We start from the raw sequence: 21,823 nt of genomic DNA on the forward strand, positions 1-21,823 counted from the left end.
ACTTATAAACTGCGAAGAGCGTCCAGGTCAAACCGGGACCTTTTTTCTTGTCAGCGTTGGAAGGTATCCTCCAACTTCTTGTCCGTCATTTACACATGGGACGAGACTCCGTTCTCGCCGCATGGTGGCCCAGAGTCTGAGTAGAACTGAAGACACGTTCTGAACAAGATGGCGGAGCACACGGTGAGCACGCACTTGGAACGAGCGAGTTGTGACGAAATTTTGCGAGAGCGAATGTGTAAAATCGAGTAAAAATCATGGCCACGATTTTATGGGGCCGCGCTGCGCGTGGTTAATGGAGATTTTCTGCCATCTGGTGTGACGATCAACAGTGCCTGATACTGCCAGGGACTCGGAGACGTGCATAAGGGGCTGAAGCAAAATCGGCCGGACTTCATCACCGAGGCAGTCTCGTGCAGGACAATGCACGGCCGCATATTGCGCATCGCATGACGTACACATTGCAGGAACTGTGCTGGGAGGTACGCCCCCTTAGTCCAGACCTCTCCTCGAGTGATTTACATCTCTTTCAGCCATGGAGGAAGGAGAGCTCAGGAGAGGCTCTCGCTATCCAAGCTGCATGCCAAAAAGTGTGCCGGAAGTGACGCGCTTTCGCAAGGACTGCTGGGAGTCTTTAGCCGACGGCACAGCCAATGGTAGCGCTGGGCGCGGTGGCATCGTCTGATACATTGTCTGCTGAGCATGCGCAAGCGTGCCAAGATGGCGCCCAAATAGGGGAGGGGAGCAGGGGGGAGCGGTTTCAGAAAATGCGAAGTAACTGCCTCTCCAGAGTCCTTTCCTTCCTCCATTCTTTCAGCCAATGACAGAGTTCCCGGGGGCCACCATTTCAGTTGTGATGACGAGGTGTAGTAAACTGTACGATCATGGCTACGCCGAACTGGTAAAGCTTTCTACGCTGTTGGCATTGGAACACTAGTGGAGCCAAACCTATTTCTCGCGTCTTAGCACGTTTTACTGCTGTGAAAGACGAAGTTCCGGTTTGATTTGAACACCCCTCGCAGTATGTTTTCAAGAATTGTGTCCATAATCGGGCTGCGATCATCGTCGCTATGGCTGCCGACAACGGATTGCGAGAATGTTCCGACGCGGCCTTCCCCAAGATTACAACGCCGTGCAGGCTGGTACAGCGCAGTGACCAGGGGGCAACGTGCTTACCACTGTTGAAGAATGGTTCCTCGGAGATTGTGCTGGCCACGGCCGAGAAGAGCGCACTGCCGAAGTATATCTGGCTCTGCTGTTCCCAGATGGAGCGGCTGTCGTTCTTGTAGTAGTACTGCGGAACACGCAGACAACAGTGGCATCAACGCGCTTAAAGGTCACACTTACGGCAGAACAGTTGACACGGCAAGTTTTCATCCGAACTCCTCAAGTTATTGTACACTCGCCGTCAAAAGTAAATGGAAGGCGGCTTTGGCAAAAACATTTAACTTCTTTAAATCTATAGCATCATAGTCCATGTTTGTTGATGCACAGTGCAATTCGCACAATCAAAATTAGGTTGCACATATGTATTCAACGATGCATGAATTAGGGGGGCAATGATTAAATTTTTTCGTTAATATTGCCTTCCATTTACTTTTGACGGCACCTGTACATCGGTAGCGGTTGGTGCGACGTTTCGGCAAAGCACGGCGTCCGACCCAACACTGCGTATGCGCAGTAAGACCGACTTTCAAGTCCTCACGCTCCACCAGACAACGCATGCGCAAAAAAGTAAGTTAAGCAAAGAGAATTCGTACCGCGGTAGCTGAGTGGCTAGAGCGCTCGGCTACTGAGCCGGAGTACCCGAGTTCGAACGTGACCGCAGCGGCCGCATTTCGGTGTAGGCGGAACGCAAAAGGCGCTGTGCGATGTCAGTGTACGTAAACTTCAGACTCACATTTCCCTCTACCACCTGCCGCCACCTCATCCACCTTACTCACCTGATCTATCCCTACTGAGCTTGTCATTTATGCCCGGCCACAGCCAGCCTCGACCACATCATTTGGGGGGCTGTGTTCGTCACTCCCCCCTAGACTGCCCTACGCAGCGCAGCGCCTGATCTCCAGGAAAAGATCCTAGATTGGGCTCAGAGGGTAGCGGAGGCCTACCCAGCCTAGGACATCTCTCCCTCCTTCGCTGCCTCCTTCCCTTTTGAGATAAAGTTGTCAATCAATTAAAAATATTCCTAGGTGGTTGAAATTATTCTGGAGCCCTCCGTCACGGCACCTCTTCCTCTCTTTCTTCTTTCACTCCCACCTTCCTTCCTTCCCTTACGGCGCAGTTGAGGTGTCCACCGAGATATGTGAGACAGTTCCCGAGCCACTTCCTTTCTTAACAATTAATTTTTTCAGCAACTGCAGGCCCCAAATAAACGTTTTAACAATCCACAATTACAGCAGCTGAAAAAATTGAAAATTGTGTCTTTTTTTTTGAGGACAGGAAATGTGGTTGTCTCACACCTCTGTGGAACAGCACTGTAAGGTAAGGGAGGAAGGTGGGAGTGAAAGAAAGAAGAGAAAGAGGTGCCTTGATGAAGGTCTTCGGAATAACTTCGACCACCTTTAACGTGCACTGACATCGCACAGCACACGGGCTCCTTTTACGTTTCGCCTCCATCGAAACGCGGCTGCCACGACCGAGTTCGAACCCGGGTACTCCGGCTCGGTAGCCGAGCGCCACCGCGGTGGGTGCAGCTGAACCCGGCTACATTCCTTTCTCGTTCAGGAAAGGATCGCGTGAGTCGGGAGGGATGACATCAGTTTTATGTTACTGCCGCCATCAACCTAGCTTCCTGCTCCAGTTGGTTAAATATGTTAAACGTGATTAAGCTACGGTAAATAACGGCGTGTGAGTTTCCCCATGAGACGAAATGGTGAACGTGCGAGCTCGTGCGTGTACACACCTCCGTGTAGACGGCCGACGTGGTGGAGAGGGTTCCGCACGCCAGCGCCAGCATGATGGCCATCAGGATGTCCGAGGAGCGCCCCTCGGTGACGAGGCAGTCCGCTTGGCTGCCCACCACAGCCAGCAGGATGAGGACGCCGGCCGTCCACTGCGCTGGCGTCACCGGGTTCCCGAAGTGGTACCTGCGACACCCACAAGAGGGACTTTCTTACCTGATGCTGAGGATTGATTTCGTGTGTGTGTGTGCGCGCACGTGCGTTTGGCGGTTTATGTAGAGAGGTTAAGAAAAGAATAGAAATCTGCCATGGGAATATCACAAGTGTCTGATTGTATGTTAGGCAGCAACGTATTGGTGTTCAAAGAAGCAAAGATAAAAAAAATGGCTGGGGTTAAACCCGGCTGAACCGGCTGAAGACGAGCCTCTCGTTCTTCGGTTTCTGCTTCAATGTTCGCACACTTCCTCGCTCTACTATTCGCCAACGTTCACTGTCGACGTTGATCATAAGAATAATCAGATTCAATCAGCCGTCTACATTGCACAGCCAGAGCACTAGTTCCAGCGCGCGACTCCACCATGGCTATCTCCAACGTCAAGCAACGCTTTGGGTTTTTTATTAGCTTATTGGCAAGTGATTTAAAATACATGTTATCTGTATGGAGTCAAACCTTGCTCCTGCATTACTTGGTTCTTTTCGTTGTACCAAGTTGGCTCCACATTTGATGAACGCAAGGAACAAACACGGGACAAAGAGCCTGGTCCATGTTCCTCTCTTGAGTTTGTCCTCTGTTGTACTAGCTTCACACGAATATATTGTATGTGTGTGAAGTTTCCTTAGCTCTTCCTTTTTTTCTTTCAAATGAGCTGCCGCCGCGGTGGCTCAGCGGTTATGGTGCTCGGCTGCTGACCCAAAAGACGCGGGTTCGATCCCGGCCGCGGCGGCTAGAATTTCTTTGGAGGAGAAATTCTAGAGGCCCGTGTACTGTGCGATGTCAGTGAACGTTAAAGAACCCCAGGTGGTCGAAATTTCCGGAGCCCTCTACTACGGCGTCTCTCATAGCCTTAGTCGCTTTGGGACGTTAAACCCCATAAACTAAACTTTCAAATGAGCTGATGCGTATATCTCCTGTTCTCGCAATAAAATTTTATTTGGGATTTGGCACTGATGCTGCGTGCTTTTACTTCAACAACTGCCTCAGAAGTGATAAGATTATGAGAATCCTGCTCACTTGTAGACGAAGAGCGTGAGGAATATCCTGCACTGGACGAACACGAGCCAGACGGCGGGCGTGACGTAGTGCAGCGCGTAGAAGAAGATGTTGTTGGTGAGCATGTAGATGACCGAGGGGATCAGGAACTTGAGCGAAGGGCGCATGCGCAGAGAGCCGCTCGTGGCCCCGTGCACGCCAGTCACGAGCAGGCACTTGAACGCCTCGGTCAGCGCCACCACCAGCGTCTGCTTCAGCGGGTACCGGCCTGCGGGCGCCGACGTAACGGACACTAAATATATTTACATTTGCACATACTGCCAATCCCATAACAGGAAGGGCACAGGTTGAAAACGAAAATAAGCAAAATTAAGGCAAATCGGCATACACAAGCGCATAAAGTAGATGCATGCGATGCATACATGCTCACCGTCGACCGTTGCGTCGCTCAGAGAAAATCGAAAAACAAAAAAAAATTATCGTCCTAACATGCCATTCAAGAAATTTTGAATGGCATGAAAAAAACCGTTTTTTTTCAGGGTTTTTTTCATGAAAAATTAGAAATTTTGTAAAACGTGACAAGAACAGATTTATTTGCAACTGCACAACGATCAATAATAATGCTTTGAAGTTCACTCGAATATGCGGTGATAGATGTCATAATGTGAAACGAACTTCTTGTTCTATTGCACCGAGAAGATAAATAATGATTAGCACTACAGGCGAATATGGAGATATAAATGTCATGTTTGTGGAATGAACTTCTTGTTCTATTGCACTAAGAAAGGGAACATGAAAACTGATCTATAAGTCACTCCATATCGGACTCAGAGTCACTGTAGCTGGATGCGGCACTACGCGCAGCAGCATGGATTGAAGCTGCGTCCACAGCTAGGTTCGACTGCACATGCTTTTGAACGCGTTCCCCTGAAAGCCTGTTGCGAATCCTTGTATGGACGTTTCCGAAGCGGGACCAGTTTCGTTCGCAGCTGGCGGATGATGGTGATATCTGCAGCAGTCGGCAAGCCAGAGAAGTTAGCGGCTGGTTGGTGCAAAGGTCTTGCCACCAGCTAGGTGGGGCCATGTGCTTCGCTGAAGACCCCTGTCCTGGACCAAATTCCTGCAGATGTCCTGTACTCTGCTGCGTTGGAAATCAAGAAGCTAGGCTTGTATTTGGCTGAAACCGCTTACGTGCACAGCAGCCTATGTTATTTATGCCATGTGTGTAGCGCGCTGTAGAATTTGCAGCCATTTTATTCTACTTTAGCCGTGAGTTCAAGTATTAGTATGTTTTTAAGTTAAGCCTGGATCTTATATGTTTATATGTGGCCTGGCCTTCAATCCGCGTACTCGCAGCACGAACAATTTAAAAGCACTACCTGGCAACAGCGATGACGACTGCTCTCCAGTCGTTCAACGATGCACGCTGTAATGGTTTTCAAAGCAAAAAGAAAAACCTGAACTAAAAGCAAGTAATCATGAAACCTTGAAATTGCATTGTGAAATTTTCGATGTTTCCATTTTTCCTCGTCTGAAAAAAACGAAAAAAAAAACCGTTTTTTTTTCCAAAATTGCAGTGTTTTTTTCAGGCCTTCACATCTCTAGTCCTAACTGCACAGAGGCGGCATATGACGATCAGTTTTGTTTTATACTGCGTTTAGGTAAGGTAATTAGCTTATTAGATCACAATTAGTCGTTAAATGCTCATCGTCTGCGGCGACGACGAACCAGAACAAAATTGCGCATGGACAGATCGATGGATGGATAGGAGCGCCCCCTTTGAAACGGGCTGGTGGCAATTGCCACCATGCTCAGTTTTTCTTTCTTCATTTTTGTTCAACTGTGTTGTCAATTCTCATTAAGATTCGCCATCTTCTTTACCTACGGTTTCCTATACTTCTAACCTTATGTCACATCTCTGCTTTTCAGCCACCAATTCTCCGATCGCTTTTTGCTAACTTCCACTGCAGTACCGCTGCGCAGCAGCGGTACTGTAGCGCCACCTAGTTCCAATTGGAGGAATAAAAATCTCTGCCTCTCCCGTAACCGAGAGTAGAGTAAGCATGAAATGTTTATGGGCCTAATGTCATCTCGGTGGACACCCGAACCGCACCGTACAGGAAGGGAGGAACGCCACCACCAGTTCAGCGCGATGCCTTGCCATTTGAACGCAAGGTTTTTTGAGGAAAGCAAATGGCGCAGTAATTCTCTGCCATCTCGGTGGACACCCGAACCACACCGTAATGGAAGGGAGGAACGCCACCACCCGTTCGGCGCGATGCCTTGCCCTTTGAACGCAGCGCTTCTGCCCCGGGCCCCTGTGCGCCTGCGCGGCTTTGCTTCGATGCGCGAAGCCCCTAAGAGATCACGTATGACAACGAAGTGTATCGTGGCATTTATGTGCTTTTTGCACGCGTTATTAGAAATCGGAAATTATAATTCCGTGCATTATCAAACGCACAGCGACTGATATCTTGATAAACATTGAGAAGGCACTGGCAGCAGTTATTTTTTGTGACTCCTTTGAAGACCAACCGGCGCTTGCATGCCGGTCGCGTAGGAGGGCTTAGAGAGTCTCGTTAAATCTCGTGAAGTCTCGTACGGTGCCCGGATGTTCTCGTTTCAGAGCCCGGATGACTGGAATTCAGTGCCCGGATGACTGGAATTCAGTGCCCGGATGAGTGGATTTCAGTGCCCGGATGAGTGGGTTTCAGTGCCCGGATGACGGCTCTAGGTCTCGGCGTGACGTCACCACACTGCCGACAACGGGGGCTAAAAGCATTTCATGCTTAATATTCTGCAGAAGAGTGTGCGGACAGAACGCTAGTTCCTCCAGCAGACACGAGATGGCGGTACCTGGACCATCGCTGCAAGAGCAATGAACTGCATTGGACGAACCAGCTTCATTCAAAGCAGTTGGGAGCTTGCCTTCTCTATGCTGGCGGTCACATAAAGTAATGTTGGTATATCCGCACCGCCTAAGTCCGCACCGCCTAAGGCGCAACTGGCTGGGGGCGGTGACAGGAAGCATTAAGTTGGTCATACGAGCAGAGACATTTAGCATAGCGCGTACCGCTACCACGCCGCCAGTGCGCACGCGCCGATTGGTCCCACCGCGGCAGGCAGGCGTGCGCGCAGTTGGCCGACACCTGGCGCCATCTGGGGCCGTCAGGGCGATCTGCGCATGCTCAGTGGCTGCGCGTGGTAGCGGTGGCCATAGAGTTTCTTACGATTACATAGAGGGAAATCTGGCGCCCCTTCTATGGGAGTTTGCGTGGAGCCCCCTCAAGACCACTTCAGCCACCATGGGCGCTCAATGCATCATGGGCCGATGAGCTACCGGCTGCAGAACCACAACTTCTGGCCAAAAAGTAATGCAAAAATAAACGCTGTTCGATAATCAAGGATGTCCTAACATTCAATATCCTGCCCAATGATTGCAACGAATGAGCAGAAAAGCAAGTAAATGCAAAGTTTGCCCAAAATAAGAGATGGCTTGCTCTCCTACTGGCCAAGTATTGAACACTACAAAGGCTAATAATTTGCGCTTAACAGGCGCACTTTTAAAATTAAATATGTTTTCAGAAAAAATGTTGTTGCTTAAACACTTTAAAAGGTTTTTTTAATGGCATTTCGGAAATGCGAAACTTTTTACTAGCGTGGCATGCTGTTGCGTTTTCGCTACTATGGCTTTTGCACAGTGCGTTCGCGCCAGAGTCGTCTGCGCACACACGAACAGCGTTTTCGGAATAAAACATCTCAGTAACGCCACTCTGTGTTCCCTAAAAATGCCGGCTGTCCTGCACCGAGTAGCTCACCGCCCCATGATGCTTTGAGCGTTCATTTTGGCTGAAATGCAGCGCCGCCAGCTTTCCCTCGAAGTAACAGTAAGAAACTCTATGGCGCTGGCGGTACGCGCATCTCAGCATCTGTTCAAGAGCAGCAATAAGGCTACGAGGGAAAGCTACTCAGAGGAGGAGGAGGAAATGCAGGGAGGTTAACCTGAAGGGGAAACCGATTTGCAACCCTTCGCTCGGGGAAATGGATGAAAGGACATAAAGATGAAGGAGAAAAGGAAGTAGCTTTCACAGTACCTTCTGAGGTGAAAAAAATTCGTCCCGGTCCGAAAAGAATTTCGAAAACGGTTCTAATGTGTCTTCGAGATTCTTTCCTGTAACTTTCCTACCATTCCTGGCTAAAATAGCCGCCGCTCTCGTGCTCAGGTCCTATGGTTCTTTTCATTCTGCTACGTTAAAAGTTATCCTGCAGCGCACCCTCGCGGCAAATCGGCCTCAGTTTCTCGATGACCCACCTCGGTTTCGGTAGCGGAGGGAGTAGCTGAACACCATCTTGCCGACGTCCGTGAATGTGGTGGCGGCGGACAGCAGCAGGGCTAACCGTAGCGACGTCGCCTTCCGCTGCAAGGACGAGGGCTCGCAGGGCTCCTCGTCCGCTGGGATCTGCAGAAAGAGTGGGACAAGGTGGTTATGAGGAAAGAAACGGAACAGTAACTAGGGAAGGGTCCTTTAACGTGCACAGGCACCGTACAGTACGCGAATGTCTTTTGCATGAAAATGAAAATTTGTTTTAAGGAAAGGAAATGAGAGTAACTGCCACTTCTTGGTCGTTGATCGGTTATTAGGAAATGAAAGGCGCGGTAGCTGTCTCGCTCCTTGGTGGACACACCACACGCGCATTAAGGGAAAGGAAGAAGGTACGAGTGAAAGAGGAGAGAGCTGCCGCATTGGAGCGCTCCGGAATAATTTCGACCACCTAGCGATCTTTAAGGTGAGCTGACATCGCGCAGCACACGGGCACATTTCGCGTTTCGCTTCCATCGAAACGCGGCCGCCGCGGTCGGGTTCGAACTCGGGTACACCGGCTCAGTAGACGAGTGCCTTAAATGTATAAAATTTGTTTTGAGGAAAGGAAATGACGCTGTAACTGTCCAACATATCTCGGTGGACACTCGAACCGCGCCGTAAGGGACGGTAGGAAGATGGGAGTGAAAGAAGGAAGGAAGAGGTGCCGTAGTGGAGGTCTCCGGAATAATTTTGCCGCAGTCGGGTTCGAACCCGGGTACTCCAGCTCAGCGAGTTAAATCTTTGATGGATACTTGAACCGCGCCGTAAGAGAAGGGAGGAAGGTGGTAGTGAAAGAAGAGAGAAAGTAATAACATAGTGGAGGGCTCCGGAATGATTTTGACCACCTGGGGATCTTTCAGGTGCACTGACATCGCACAGCACACGGGCGCCTTGCGCGTTTCGCCTCCCGAAAAAACGCGCCCGCCTACATTCCCTAGCTATTGGTTATCGGAAATAGATAGGCGTTGTAACTACGTCACTTTCCGGTGGACAGAGGACGGGAGTGCACTGTGGGATAAATGACGGAAAAGGGATCAAAGAAAAAGGCTTACTAGTGAAGGGTTCCGGATTCGACCACTTATGTGTGTTGACATCGCACACCACATGGGCGTATTGTGGATTCCGGCCGCCGTGGTGGTGCAGTGGTTATGGCGCTCGGCTGCTGACCCGGAAGACACGGGTTCGTCCCGATCGCGGCGGTCGAATTTCGATGAAGGCGAGATTCTAGTGGCCAGTGTACTGTGCGATGTCAGTGCACATAAAAGAACCCCAGGTGGTAGAAATTTCCGGAGCCCTTCACTATGGCGTCCCGGCTCCTTCACACGTACGGTGCCCTTCATAGCCTGAGTCACTTTGGGACGTTAAACCCCTTAAACCATAAACCAACCTCCGTCGAAACGCACCCCACGGCCGGGATTGAATCAGCGTCCTCGGGCTCGGCAGTCGAACTCGCGAGTGAACCACTGCGACGGGTTCACGCCGCGAGTATTAAGGCGACAGCCTTTAATGTCTCATACTGTCGTTAGCAGACGCGTCGGCAGCCCTGTCGACGGACGCGTCGGCAGAAGTGTCGACAGACGCGTCGGCAGATTTGCCCGCCTTTCGGCGTCACTGCTTAAAAAGAAACTGCGTCGAGGATGGGGATCGCACCAGGGCGATCGCACCAGGGCGCACCAGGGCGGAGACACTACCACTCCGCCACGAAGGCTCAAGGTTCGAGCATGAATAAAGGCGCATCTACTGAATGCATGGGTTTCATAAATAAAATAAAAGGAATAAAGTCAAGAAAAGGAAAAATAAAAATAAGAAAATAAACAAAAAATAAAACAAAATAAAATAAGATATGAAAATAAAAACAATAAAAATAAGAAAAGAAGCGAAAAAAAAATATGACAAAGTTTGGTTTGGTTTATTGGGGTTTAACGTCCCAAAGCAACTGAGGCTATGAGGGACGCCGTAGTGAAGGGCTCCGGAAATTTCGACCACCTGGGGTTCTTTAACGTGCACTGACATCGCACAGCACACGGGCCTCTAGAATTTCGCCTTCATAGAAATTCAGCCGCCGCGGCCGGGATCGAACCCGCGTCTTTCGGGCCAGCAGCCGAGTGCCGTAGCCACTGAGCCACAAAGTAAAAGTAAATAAATCAAACAGTGTGCCAGGAAACGCTTTCCCCTTGCAGCACTTTAGAGAGCCGAAGTGCCCCCTGAATTTTCACGGGTGTCCATCGAGATATGCGAGGCAGTTACTGCGTAATTTCCTTTCCTCAAATACAATTTTCAGTTTCATTACGGCCCCTCTTTCTCTTTCTTCTTTCACTCCCACCTCCTCCCTTCCTGTAGGGTGCCGTTCGGGTGTCCACCGAGATGACAGAGAATTTCCTTTCCTCAAAAAGCGTTGCGTTCAAAGGGCAAGACATCGCGCCGAATTGGTGGTGGCGTTCCTCCCTTCCTTTACGGTGATGTTCGGGTGTCCACCGAGATGACAGAGAATTACTGCGCCATTTCCTTTCCTCGAAAAGCGTTGCGTTCAAGGGGCAAGACATCGCGCCGAATTGGTGGTGGCGTTCCTCCCTTCCTTTACGGTGAGGTTCGGGTGTCCACCGAGATGACAGAGAATTACTGCGCCATTTCCTTTCCTCAAAAAGCATTGCGTTCAAAGGGCAACGCACCGCGCCGAATGGGTGGTGGCGTTCCTACCTTCCTTTACGGTGCGGTTCGGGTGTACATCGAGATGACAGAATTACTACGTAATTTCCTTTCCTCAAAAAGCGTCGCCTTCAAAGGGCAAGGCACGATCGAGCGGCCGTGGGCAAGGCATCGCGCCGAACGGTTGGTGGCGTTCCGTGGACTCCCTGGCAGCGCTACAACACGCTGTCGCGTTCCACTCCTAAAGGCGAAGCTTAAGCGTCATTAATTAGCAGTTAATTAGTGTATAGTCATTAATCAGTAATGAGTTACTAATTAGTAATTTGCCATTACTTCGCCATCAATTATGTGTGACGTCATCCAGTGGTGACGTCTCCAGTGTCACATAGGCAAAGTGGTGCGGAAAACGCTTTCGCCTCTACGCACTTTAGACAGTCAAAGTGCCCCCTGATTTATTTATAGCGCCTGAGGCGTATAATTTGAAAGGTTTGGTTGGTTTGGTTTATGGGGTTTAACGTCCCAAAGCGACAAAGGCTATGAGAGACGCCGTAGTGGAGGGCTCCGGAAATTTCGACCACCTGGGGTTCTTTAACGTGCACTGACATCGCACAGTACACGGGCCTCGAATTTCTCCTCCAAAGAAATTCAGACGCCGCGGCCGGGATCGAACCCGCGTCTTTCGGGCCAGCAGCCGAGCACCATAGCCACTGAGCCACCGCGGCGGTTAGGGTAGTAACGGTGAATGCGGGGCAGGGTATGTTTAGCAATGCGATATCATCAAATAAAGTCTCTCTTTCTGCACTCGATCGGACTAGGCTGTGGACGGTGTCGGTTAAGCCTGACTGGCCTAGAACCACTTAAGTGAAAGGTGCTGCAGTGGCGTGCCTCCGTAGCTCTCACGAGGCTAGTGAGTCCGAGAAAGATGGCGAAAGGCCCCGAAACAAAAGCACTTCACTACAACGAATTGTGCAGGAAAAAATCCTTCAGACTACCCAACCCCCTTTGGCTAAGTGTGATGCCGCCAGCTTATATCCCGGCCACATTTTCTCGCTTATGCTGGTAACAGTATTTTCGGCCCGCAAATGAACGTGTTGGTTTCGGTTAAAACATATGCTGAGATTTTTGTATAATGCTATCAGTGCAAAATAAACCGCCTATTGACCGGAACGCGCCCAGACGAACCTAAATGCCACGGCGTTTAGGAGGGCGTTGTCAAAAGTTTAGAGCTCGGGGGGTTTGCTTGTAAGCCGTGTTGTGGGGCTCCTGTAACGTTAGTAGAAGCCATACCCGTTGAAGGGGTTAGTATCGAAAATATTTTTAACTTCAGGGAGAATTAGATCGCTACGGATGCATTACAAGCCACATGGTGCGGACCAGAAACAAACTCGCTGTGTTCTTTTAACCAAGGGGGTACCTATATATGCTCATATGTCCCATCCTATATGGGCATACATAGGTCCCTATATATGTTCATATGCTCGCTCCTATATGTAGTACATACAGAACTTATATACTCAACTCTCCCCGTATGCTGCTGGGCAGCAACTCGGTAAACGCAGTTCCATCCATTCTTCTCCCACTGTACATCGTTTCGCGTAGCATGCGCTCATACTCGCGGTACCGGTCGCTCAAGTCTTACTTTGTCCATCGTGCGAAACCTTCCCGGGACTCGAAATTTCAACAGCGCATTATAGTTGGTTGGTTGGCCTCAAATAAGATGGCACACACCCACTACGGGGGAGTGGCCAAGACACAGGCGGTGAACTGCTGGAAAGAGGAGCTTTTGTAGAGGAGGAAAAGGAGTAAAAAATTCAAGGGACACTGTCTAAAGTGCATAGAGACGAAAGCGTTTTCCGCACCACCATGACTGCCTCTGCGGTACTGGTGACATCAACACTGGATGACGTCACACATAATTAAGTACTATTTACTAAGTGATGGCAAATTACTAATTTAATGGCTAATCACTGAATAATTAATACTAATTAACTGCTAATTAATGACGCTTAAGCTTCGCCTTTAGGAGTGGAACGACAGCGTGTTGTAGCGCTGCCAGGGAGTACACGGAACGCCACCAACCGTTCGGCGCGATGCCCTTTGAACGCAACGCTTTTTGAGGAAAGGAAATGGCGCAGTAATTCTCTGTCATCTCGGTGGACACCTGAACCGCACCGTACAGGAAGGGAGGAAGTGGGAGTGAAAGAAGAAAGAGGGGCCGTAATAAAGAAAATGAATATTGTATTTGAGGAAAAGAAATCACGCAGTAACTGTCTCACATATCTCGGTGAACACCCGTCAAAAGCGTGACACCTCTGCTGACAAGCTTCTGCTGACAGCCTCCTGTCGACAACGATGAGGTATGAAAGGCTTTCGCTTTAATAGGGTATAGGCTGACAGATTGGACAAATCAACGACAGGGGATCTGACCTGTTAGCTGGGAGATCGAAGACGGGACGATGGCTTTATGTGCAAACTCGAATGCAGGGCATGTAATGGTTCAACTTTGCACTGACTGAAAGAGAGAAAATAAAATAAAATAAATAATATAAATAATTAATTTAAATAATTAATTTAAATAATAAAATAATATAAATAAATAAATTTCAATAAAATAAATATTAGAAAATCAAAAATCAAAATAAATTGCAAAAAATAAAATTAAAATTAGCATGGGAGTCGCATTGTTTCTAGAAGAAAATTTTGTACAGCACAGCGGGCACTTCTGTTGCTTCGTCCAAGCGAAGAAGCGCCAAAGGAAAGAACAACCGCAGTGGACACAGGCAGACCTAGGTGGTGAAACGGAATTTCTAATAGGCGCCTCCTCAAAGAAGAGAAGCGGCGGCAGAACAGCATGTAGTGATCCACCGCCTCAGGCTCGGCACAAAACGGGCATAGTGGAGAAATCGCCAGGCCAGATCTATGAAGGTAGAAATTTAGCTTAGGAACCCGGCATCACAAATGCGTGAAAGAGACCTCTAGTCTGTGCGAGCGCCAGTCTTTGCTACTCCAAGGATGCAGAAGATGCTGCTATTCGAGAGGTGACGTAAGCACCGAGGCTGGAAATTCCTGAAATAATGTGTAACTGCGAAACCCACTGCACAGGTTGGCAGGACAGCTATTATTGGGCCGCAGAGAGAGGCCCTTGCTAAGGAATCTGCAACCTCATTTAACTGAATGCCCACGTGATCCGGTACCCAAAGCAACCGCACCGAATTTAGATGGAGCGAGATCAGCTGCCTAAAGACGAGTAATACCCGTGACTCAGTGGACGGTGGTAATGGAGAGCACACAGATAGAGAGCCCGCCATAACCATGACTTGGGAAACGGTAGGATCTAATTTACGTGCTAATAATTCGGCCAGATAAATTGGAGGGAAGTCAGGAAGACGGAGAGGAAAGGACCGTCCCAGTGTAGGTGAAAAAATGTCCACACTTGCCTTTTCATGATCCTGCGAGGCATCGGTAGCAATGGGGCTATGAGCGCACAATTCGACGGCACGGCTATCCATCTTCTTCGCCATCTTCGTTTGTTCTGGGGATTGGCGCGCGCTGGCGGTTTAGGGCTGGCCATGGCTTAAAAGGGACACGGAGGCTATTTCAAATCAGTCTGATTAAAACGGCGTACAAAACCTCTCGCAGTAAAGCACAACGGAGGATCCACGAAGAATGAGTAATTTATTGATAAGAGTACTGATTTATTTCTTTTCTTTTTTTAAATGCGTATTCGGTTTTTTTTTTAATTTGTTGATTCTAGTGCGATCGACTGTACCGTGGCGCCGCCAGGGTGGTTTAAAAAAATTACCGACGATTACGTTACTTCCTAATGCGAAATTTGAGCGCAGCAAATAAGCTGCTTCACCTTTTCGATAGATTGAGGCAAAGGAATCGAGCAACACATGTATGCGCTATCACAGAATTTTTTTTTATTTTTCACACGTATTCCTTTAACAAAGACTCCACTAACGGTTCTTGACAGTCATGAAGGAAGCTTTGTGGTTGGAGAAATAGACTGATATATGTTCGACTTGGTACACCAATGCTTGATTCTCAAAGACGAGATCTATACAAGTGCCTCGCGAGGTTGTCACAGCCGTGGGACGCGTTACGAGCGAGAGGAACGGGATGTTCTCCCGCATAAGTGTTAGGAAATTGCTGTTTGTCTTTATGTCAACATTAAAGTCCCCCACTACTAACATCGGTGTGGATCGATGGACGGTTAATGCGAGTTGCAGGAAGTGCACGACGTCTTTCGTGAGTGCGGTAGGGGCGAAGTAGGCAGCTACTACCAGCAAGCCGTTGGGCAACTTTGCGGCGCACAGTTCGCCAACTTCATGTGACGTGCCAAACATTTCGACTGGTATTGCAGAGAGACCTGTGCGCAAGTAGATAGCGACTCCCGCCGCTCTGTTGTGGTCTCTGCGAGCACCACAGCAGTATAGGAAATCTATGATTTCGAGAGGCTCTTCGGGATCCGTCCAGATTTCAGCAAAGCAAAGTACAGAGGAATGGCGCAGAATGTGATCGTGGTGTACGTCCTTGGCATGTGCGGCAAGGGAGCGTACGTTAAGAATGTGGTTGTGAATGATGAATCAAGTGCTCCCAGCGAATGACGCGTCCATTGGCTGTCTGCGTGTGTTACTGATGTGTGGTTAACATGTTAAGCTTCGCAAGAGTGGAACGTGACAGCGTCTTGCAACGCTGCCAGGTAGTCCACAGAACGCCATCGCCAATTCGGCTGTACGCCTTGCCGGACGGTAAATTTATTTTTTGAGGAAAGGAAATGTATCTGTCTCGCATATCTGGGTGGACACCTGCACCTCGTCGTAAGGGAAAGGGGGAAGATGGGAGTGAACGAAGACGCCGTATTAGCTAGACGCGCCTTTGTTCATTCCAAACCATTCAGCTGGCATTACGGAGTGGCTAGCGTGCTCGTATCGCACTCCGGAGACCCTGGTTCGATTCCCCAACTCGACCAATTTCGTTCTCGGTTTTATTGATTTATGCGGTCTAACTAGAAAGGTTAATTAGGCTTTCATATTTATATTATTGTATTTCTATCCATCGTGTTCTGTCATTAACCTGTCAATTGTTGGAACTGTCTAGGATGTTCGACACAACGTATATGAAACGAGCAACGTCTTACTGAGTGGGGAAGTGCGTGGTGGTGGTGGAGGGACGCGGCTTCGTACTTATCTGTTTTTTTCAGCAGCGTCTCCTTCCGCGGACGCTGTTGTCGCTGCGGCGCGCGTCTTTCTTTTCTTTTCTTCTGACATCTTCATTCTCCTCTATATTAATTAGGCTAATTGATTAATTAAGCAATTAACTGAACTCAGTCCAACTTAGTTGCAGCATCACTATACGATCCCTTTGATTGGTTGCATGGTTACTAGCCAAAGTACAATTGGCCCCATTTGAAATTCGCGCACTGTGACGTCACGAGCATTTCGACCAATTGAAAAGCGTGACATTGGGGGCGGAGCTGGTTACGAGGCCGACGCCGACGCGAAACCCAGGAACGGACGCCAAAGAGCTGCGCTCTAAAAAAAGTTTTTTAGACCTCTTTGGGTGCCGCGGCGTAGATACACAGGCTACTCGGCACCCTGAGGATGTTCAAATAAAGTAGCGGTCAACCGACAATCATTTCAGGCTCTCCGCCATCAAAAGCAACTGGCACGTAACTGGCTGACTGGCTGGTTCAGTGGCTTGGGCTCAAGAAAGGACAACAGAGCCCTCTGGAGGACTTCCAGACGCATGGAAAACAGGAGGCAAATTAAAGATCATGCCAAAAGAATCCGGCTCGCCCTACATTTCACGCCGAAGGAGTTCGCATATCAGGAAGCAGCTCTTTTCTTCCCAAATCTTGCGTTGTCTCCCACCGTACCGCCGTCAAATAACACGGCGGACAAGACGGTAATAAGATCTCCGCGTAACACATATATCTAGCGGCTGCCACAAATGAATCGAGCGAAAGAACAATGCCGGGACATGATAACATTCCGTACGATGTCTAATAATTTGGGAGAGGTAATTGATGCCCGTTTGGGTGCGATAAATGAGGTATGGCAAAGAGGGAAAATTGCACAAGAGTGGAAGCTTGGCCGCCGCGGTGGCTTTGTGGTTATGGCGCTCGGCTGCTGACCCGAAAGACGCGGGTTCGATCCCAGCCGCGGCGGTCGCATTTCGATGGAGGCTAAATTCTAGAGGCCCGTGTACTGTGCGAGGACAGTGCACGTTAAAGAACCCCAGATGAATTTTCCGGAGCCCTTCACTACGGTGTCCCTCGTAGCCTGAATAGCTTTGGAACATTAAACGCCCATGAAGCATAAAATTGGTCGTCACCCCCATACCAAAGGCTGGAAGACTTCCAACCGGAATGAAATCATTGAGACGTGTATAATTAGCGGCCACAATATGTAAAATTTATGAGAAAATGGTTGCCACTTGCTTATCGGAATGGCTTGAAAATGAGCGAAAATGCCCTCCATGATGAATCACATACAGCCTACCCTACCACAGGCTAAAGAGAGATGAAGCGATTCACATGGACGCCCAAATCAGGAAAGTATACGTAATAGTGCCAGGGCTACCACCCACCACACCAACACAAAAACTATTAGAACTAGGCATATGCAACACCTACCAGGAGTACAAGAGAGTGACTCTGTAATCCCACAAACAAAGACTATGACAGTCGAAAACGGGCAGAACACTACAGGGTGGCCAGACATACCAGGACATTATCACATAGATGAAAACTACAACGGACAATATCAGAGGAACTTCAGTCATAAGCCCAGTACCAAAGAACATTAGCCCTGTCCACAACCAGGTATGCTAGCATCCTCAACACACAAAACACGCACAAGAGACCAAGTCACCAATTGGAAGAGATTTCAAACACATTTTCATGTCTTTACATATATAACAAAATATGGTCAGCGCAAAAATCACCGAAGACAGTTTCGAAATTCTAAAGTTTGCTTGGCCTTGAGGTCAACCCACTGCCGCTTTTCCGAACCACTTGGCGCGGAATCACTGGGCCACTTCGGAGCCACGCGTCTCACTCGATTGCAACGAGACGTCTGGCGAAGGAGCGGCGGTGCATCTGCCACCACCGACGCGCGCGCTCGTTCTGCCGCTACTGTGTGACGTCACGGTTGCTATGCACAGCTGCGCCCAAAAACCGGCTCGCCGGTTGCTAAGGAGAGGAGGAGGTTGCGCCGCTGCGTGGAGGAGAGGCCACAGTTGGCACGATTCCAGCTCACGGACGGACACCGCGAGCATGAGCCATTAAAGGCTTTCGCCTTAATACCCATCGAGCCACTGCTAGTTCCACTACGAGGAAAGCCGGTGGGGTGTGTTAGTGTATGTACTCGCGGATGGTACAGAAAAATCCCAGCAATAGCAAGAAAAACAGGTTGACGCCATAAGCGGCCGTATGACGCACACAACAAGCCGAGCACCGCCATTTCAGACAATCATATACATGGCGTTCGACTCTATATACTCTACACTGGCCGACCTCAATGTGGCACCACATTTCCCGACAACATTCGTACCAAAATGGTGACGTAACCGTTTGTCGTACAACGCGGCGGGTGGTGCCACATGATTTCTCGTTGCATGTATAGCTTACATGTGCGAGTAAAGTTGAAGGCTAGTTCGCAACAGAGATTTGAACCGACGACATATGCACAATGAATTATATGCTTTCCCAGTCTCTTTACCTTCTCTTCAAGATGCGCTGAATGGAATCTGACATCGCCTTTTTGCCGCGGGAACTAGATTTGCACGTTCCGAGCAGTCTTAGAAACTTCGAATTATTGCCCTGCGCGGCCGGTTTCCCTAATTTAAATCGAATTAACGTTCGTTCCCGCCTTTTTTTTTTAAATTCACCGCAGGCTGTAGGAGGAGTCAATCAACGCATGGAGTGTCTTTCAGGCAGTCGCGTGGCGGCTTTGCTTTCGCTTTTATTTTGTTGTTTAGGCTTCCGTGAATAAATAGATCTAGTCAGAGACTAGATAGGTGCAAATTAGGCCTACGGAAATAAAAATACGCGTGGAGTCTTTGCTTTCGCCGAGCATTACTTATCACTCCGCCGACGGCAGAGCGCAAGTCGCCACGGGACTGGTTAAAAGGGTTAACTCCTCCCACCGTCTGCGTAGAATTCAAAAAAGAAAAAAGGCGGGAGCAGGGATGTTTAATCGGATTTATATTAGGGAAACCGGTCGCACAGGGCAACGATTCGAAGTTTCTAAGAACGCTCGGAACGTGTAGATGGAGTTCCAGCGGTAAAAATACGAGATCAGATTCCTCTTCAGTTTGAACCGTTCTAGCGACTTATATGCACCTTCAGTAAAAGGCGAAAGATTAAGGCGGGTTTCGAGGAGAGGTCTGAGCTTCCCAAGCATATACGCCAGCTTCTGGTCATTCCTCCGATACTTCGGAACATGCACCCAGATTTCCACGCTGAATGTCGTGTAGAGCGAGCCAAATCGTTAGGCAAACGCTTTCTTAATGATGCTTCTGTGGTATACATAGATGCAGCAGATTCTTCGGCTGACAAGATGGTAGCTGTGGTCACATAGAACGTCGTACACTCATAACTGGCGGCACTATACGCACTCAGCTCACACATGTTGGAGAAGAAACAGGCATTGCTCTAGCCCTTGCGGGATCCTCGCCAGAAACCATTGTCAGCGACTCAAAATTGGCGATACGAAACTACACGTTGGTAAGAACCCCGACTCCGTTGTGCTCACTGATTCCCAGAACGCCTGTCGCAACTTCAATAACGGATTAATTCACAAGTCAGGGTTGTCATTGCTGACTAAGCATCCACCCAACTAAGTCTCAGTCATCTGGTTCCCCGGTCACCTGGAACTACCAGGAGGAAACGAAGCCGCCCACAGGCATGCCCGAGCTCTTCTATACCGGGCGTCTCCCCCTGATGACCATGAAGGGTGCCGCGACCTAATAGGTTTAGCAGTGTATGCTGATAATCTCGCGCCACACAGAACAGCCAGAAAGGAGTACCCAACACCACACAAATCCCTCAATAAGTTAGAAGAGAATACCCTTAGGAGACTACAAACCAACACATACCAAACACCAGCTAAATTACACCAGTGGTACCCTACACTATACTCTCCGCAGTGTCCACATTGTGGAGAGGTAGCTAACCTCTACCATATGGTGTGGGCATGCCAATATAATCCCTTAGTTGACCCCATTCCCAACCCCTCGGAGGAGCAGCGGGAGGCTATTCTGCTCAGCGATGATCCTGATCGTCAGCACTGGCTGGTGGGGAGGGCCAGCGCAGCAGCAGCAGCCAGTGGACTACCGGACTAGGCGGCCCACCCACATGTTCTGAGAATATTGAAGAAATAAAGATGTTTGTAATTAACCAATCAATCCCCACAAGCAGCACGGATTCTGAAAAATGATCAGCCCACGCAGCGCATTCACCTAATCTTGACACCTGCTCATGCCTCCCTTGCTGGCAATGAGGCGGCTCATAACCCAGCTCAAGAACTGTCCCGCCGAGCTGGGTCGTGTAGCCCGCCCGCCCTATACGCCGGCAAGGACTGTTTGTTTTCTTAGAGAAATCCTGCAGCACTACAGGCCTGCAGGACTCAGATTCCCCCCAGCAGATAAAACGCTCTCCAAACAACAGACCAAAGCCTGGCGTAAACTTCGAACTAACACCTATCCAAATCCCGAATTGTGTAGCTTCTGTTCAGAACGACTCTACTCAGACAAATGAAAAAATTGTGATAGCAAAGCCGATCTCAATCATATGATCTGGAACTGCCCGCAGACCCTACCCGCGAGTCGATTCACTACTGACTATGATCATTGGGAGGCTCTATTGCTCAGCCCCGACCCGGGGACACAGATCAAGTTCCTCCAGCTGGCTGAAGACGCCGCTGCTGACCAAGGGACAGCGGCCGTCGTTTAAGCGGGGGCGGAGGCTTAGGGTCGCTCCTCTGTATCCGCTGGAAGTAAAGGTTCACCACCATCCCCTTCACTGCACCTTTAAGGAGAATATTGTGCGATGCCAGTGCACGTTAAAGACCCCGGGTGGTCGAAATTTCCGGAGCCCTCCACTACGGCGTCCCTCATAGCCCGAGTCGCTTTGTGACGTTATACACCATAAACCAAAAACCAAACTAATTGCGCATCACTTTTTTGACATTTGAAATAAAAGCCTGGTGTGACCAGCGGATTTCAATGTTACTAGGTACGTTCACTCAAGTATTATTCGTGTACCCTTGAAAAAAAAAAGCGCTAGCTTTTGAAATCAACGCATGGCTAATAGACCGCTCAGCATTCGGATGTTGCAGTATTCTGTACGGAGCCTTCGACTACGCTCAGTAATATGAGGTTGGATTCGGTCACATTTGCGCCGAGAGGAGGGAGCTGTTCGTTGGTGTTATACCTTTAAGGTTGTACGCTGGAGTAGACCGTATCCATCGATGCAGGTCCAGAATATTGTCGTATAAATGCAGGCGTTCAGCGTCGCGAACGCAGGGTCCCATAAGACAGTGAGTGAGTGAGTGAAAACTTTATTAGCTCTAGATTCGGATTGTGTTCGGCGGTTTTGAGATGGCTTCGTCCATCTTGTTCAAAGGTCGGTTGCCCTTAGTCCAGGGCTCCGCTGGATGCTGCTGCCAGTTTTGCTCGCCGAATCAGACCTT

General features: G+C 49.2%; 1 protein-coding gene across 2 annotated transcripts in view; it reads right to left on the reverse strand.

The window, feature by feature from the left end:
• LOC149336694 (CMP-sialic acid transporter-like) overlaps window positions 1-21,823 on the reverse strand; it is a 150,968-nt gene that overhangs the window by 13,010 nt on the left and 116,135 nt on the right. Inside the window, exons 1-5 of one of the 2 annotated variants that reach the window (XM_089553049.1) lie at window positions 9,881-9,948; window positions 8,426-8,573; window positions 4,135-4,381; window positions 2,906-3,089; window positions 1,177-1,294 (exon numbers count right to left, since the gene is read on the reverse strand). In XM_089553049.1, coding sequence (XP_089409175.1) covers window positions 1,177-1,294; window positions 2,906-3,089; window positions 4,135-4,381; window positions 8,426-8,462 — 586 coding nt within the window. In that variant the 5' untranslated portion in view covers window positions 8,463-8,573; window positions 9,881-9,948. Of the gene's footprint in view, window positions 1-1,176; window positions 1,295-2,905; window positions 3,090-4,134; window positions 4,382-8,425; window positions 8,574-9,880; window positions 9,949-21,823 lie in introns of those variants that run through there. The other variant, XM_089553048.1, reaches the window with a different exon arrangement.

This window comes from Amblyomma mixtum, chromosome 7 (assembly GCF_055824585.1).
Source record: "Amblyomma mixtum isolate Tamu chromosome 7, ASM5582458v1, whole genome shotgun sequence".
NCBI classification, from domain to species: domain Eukaryota; kingdom Metazoa; phylum Arthropoda; class Arachnida; order Ixodida; family Ixodidae; genus Amblyomma; species Amblyomma mixtum.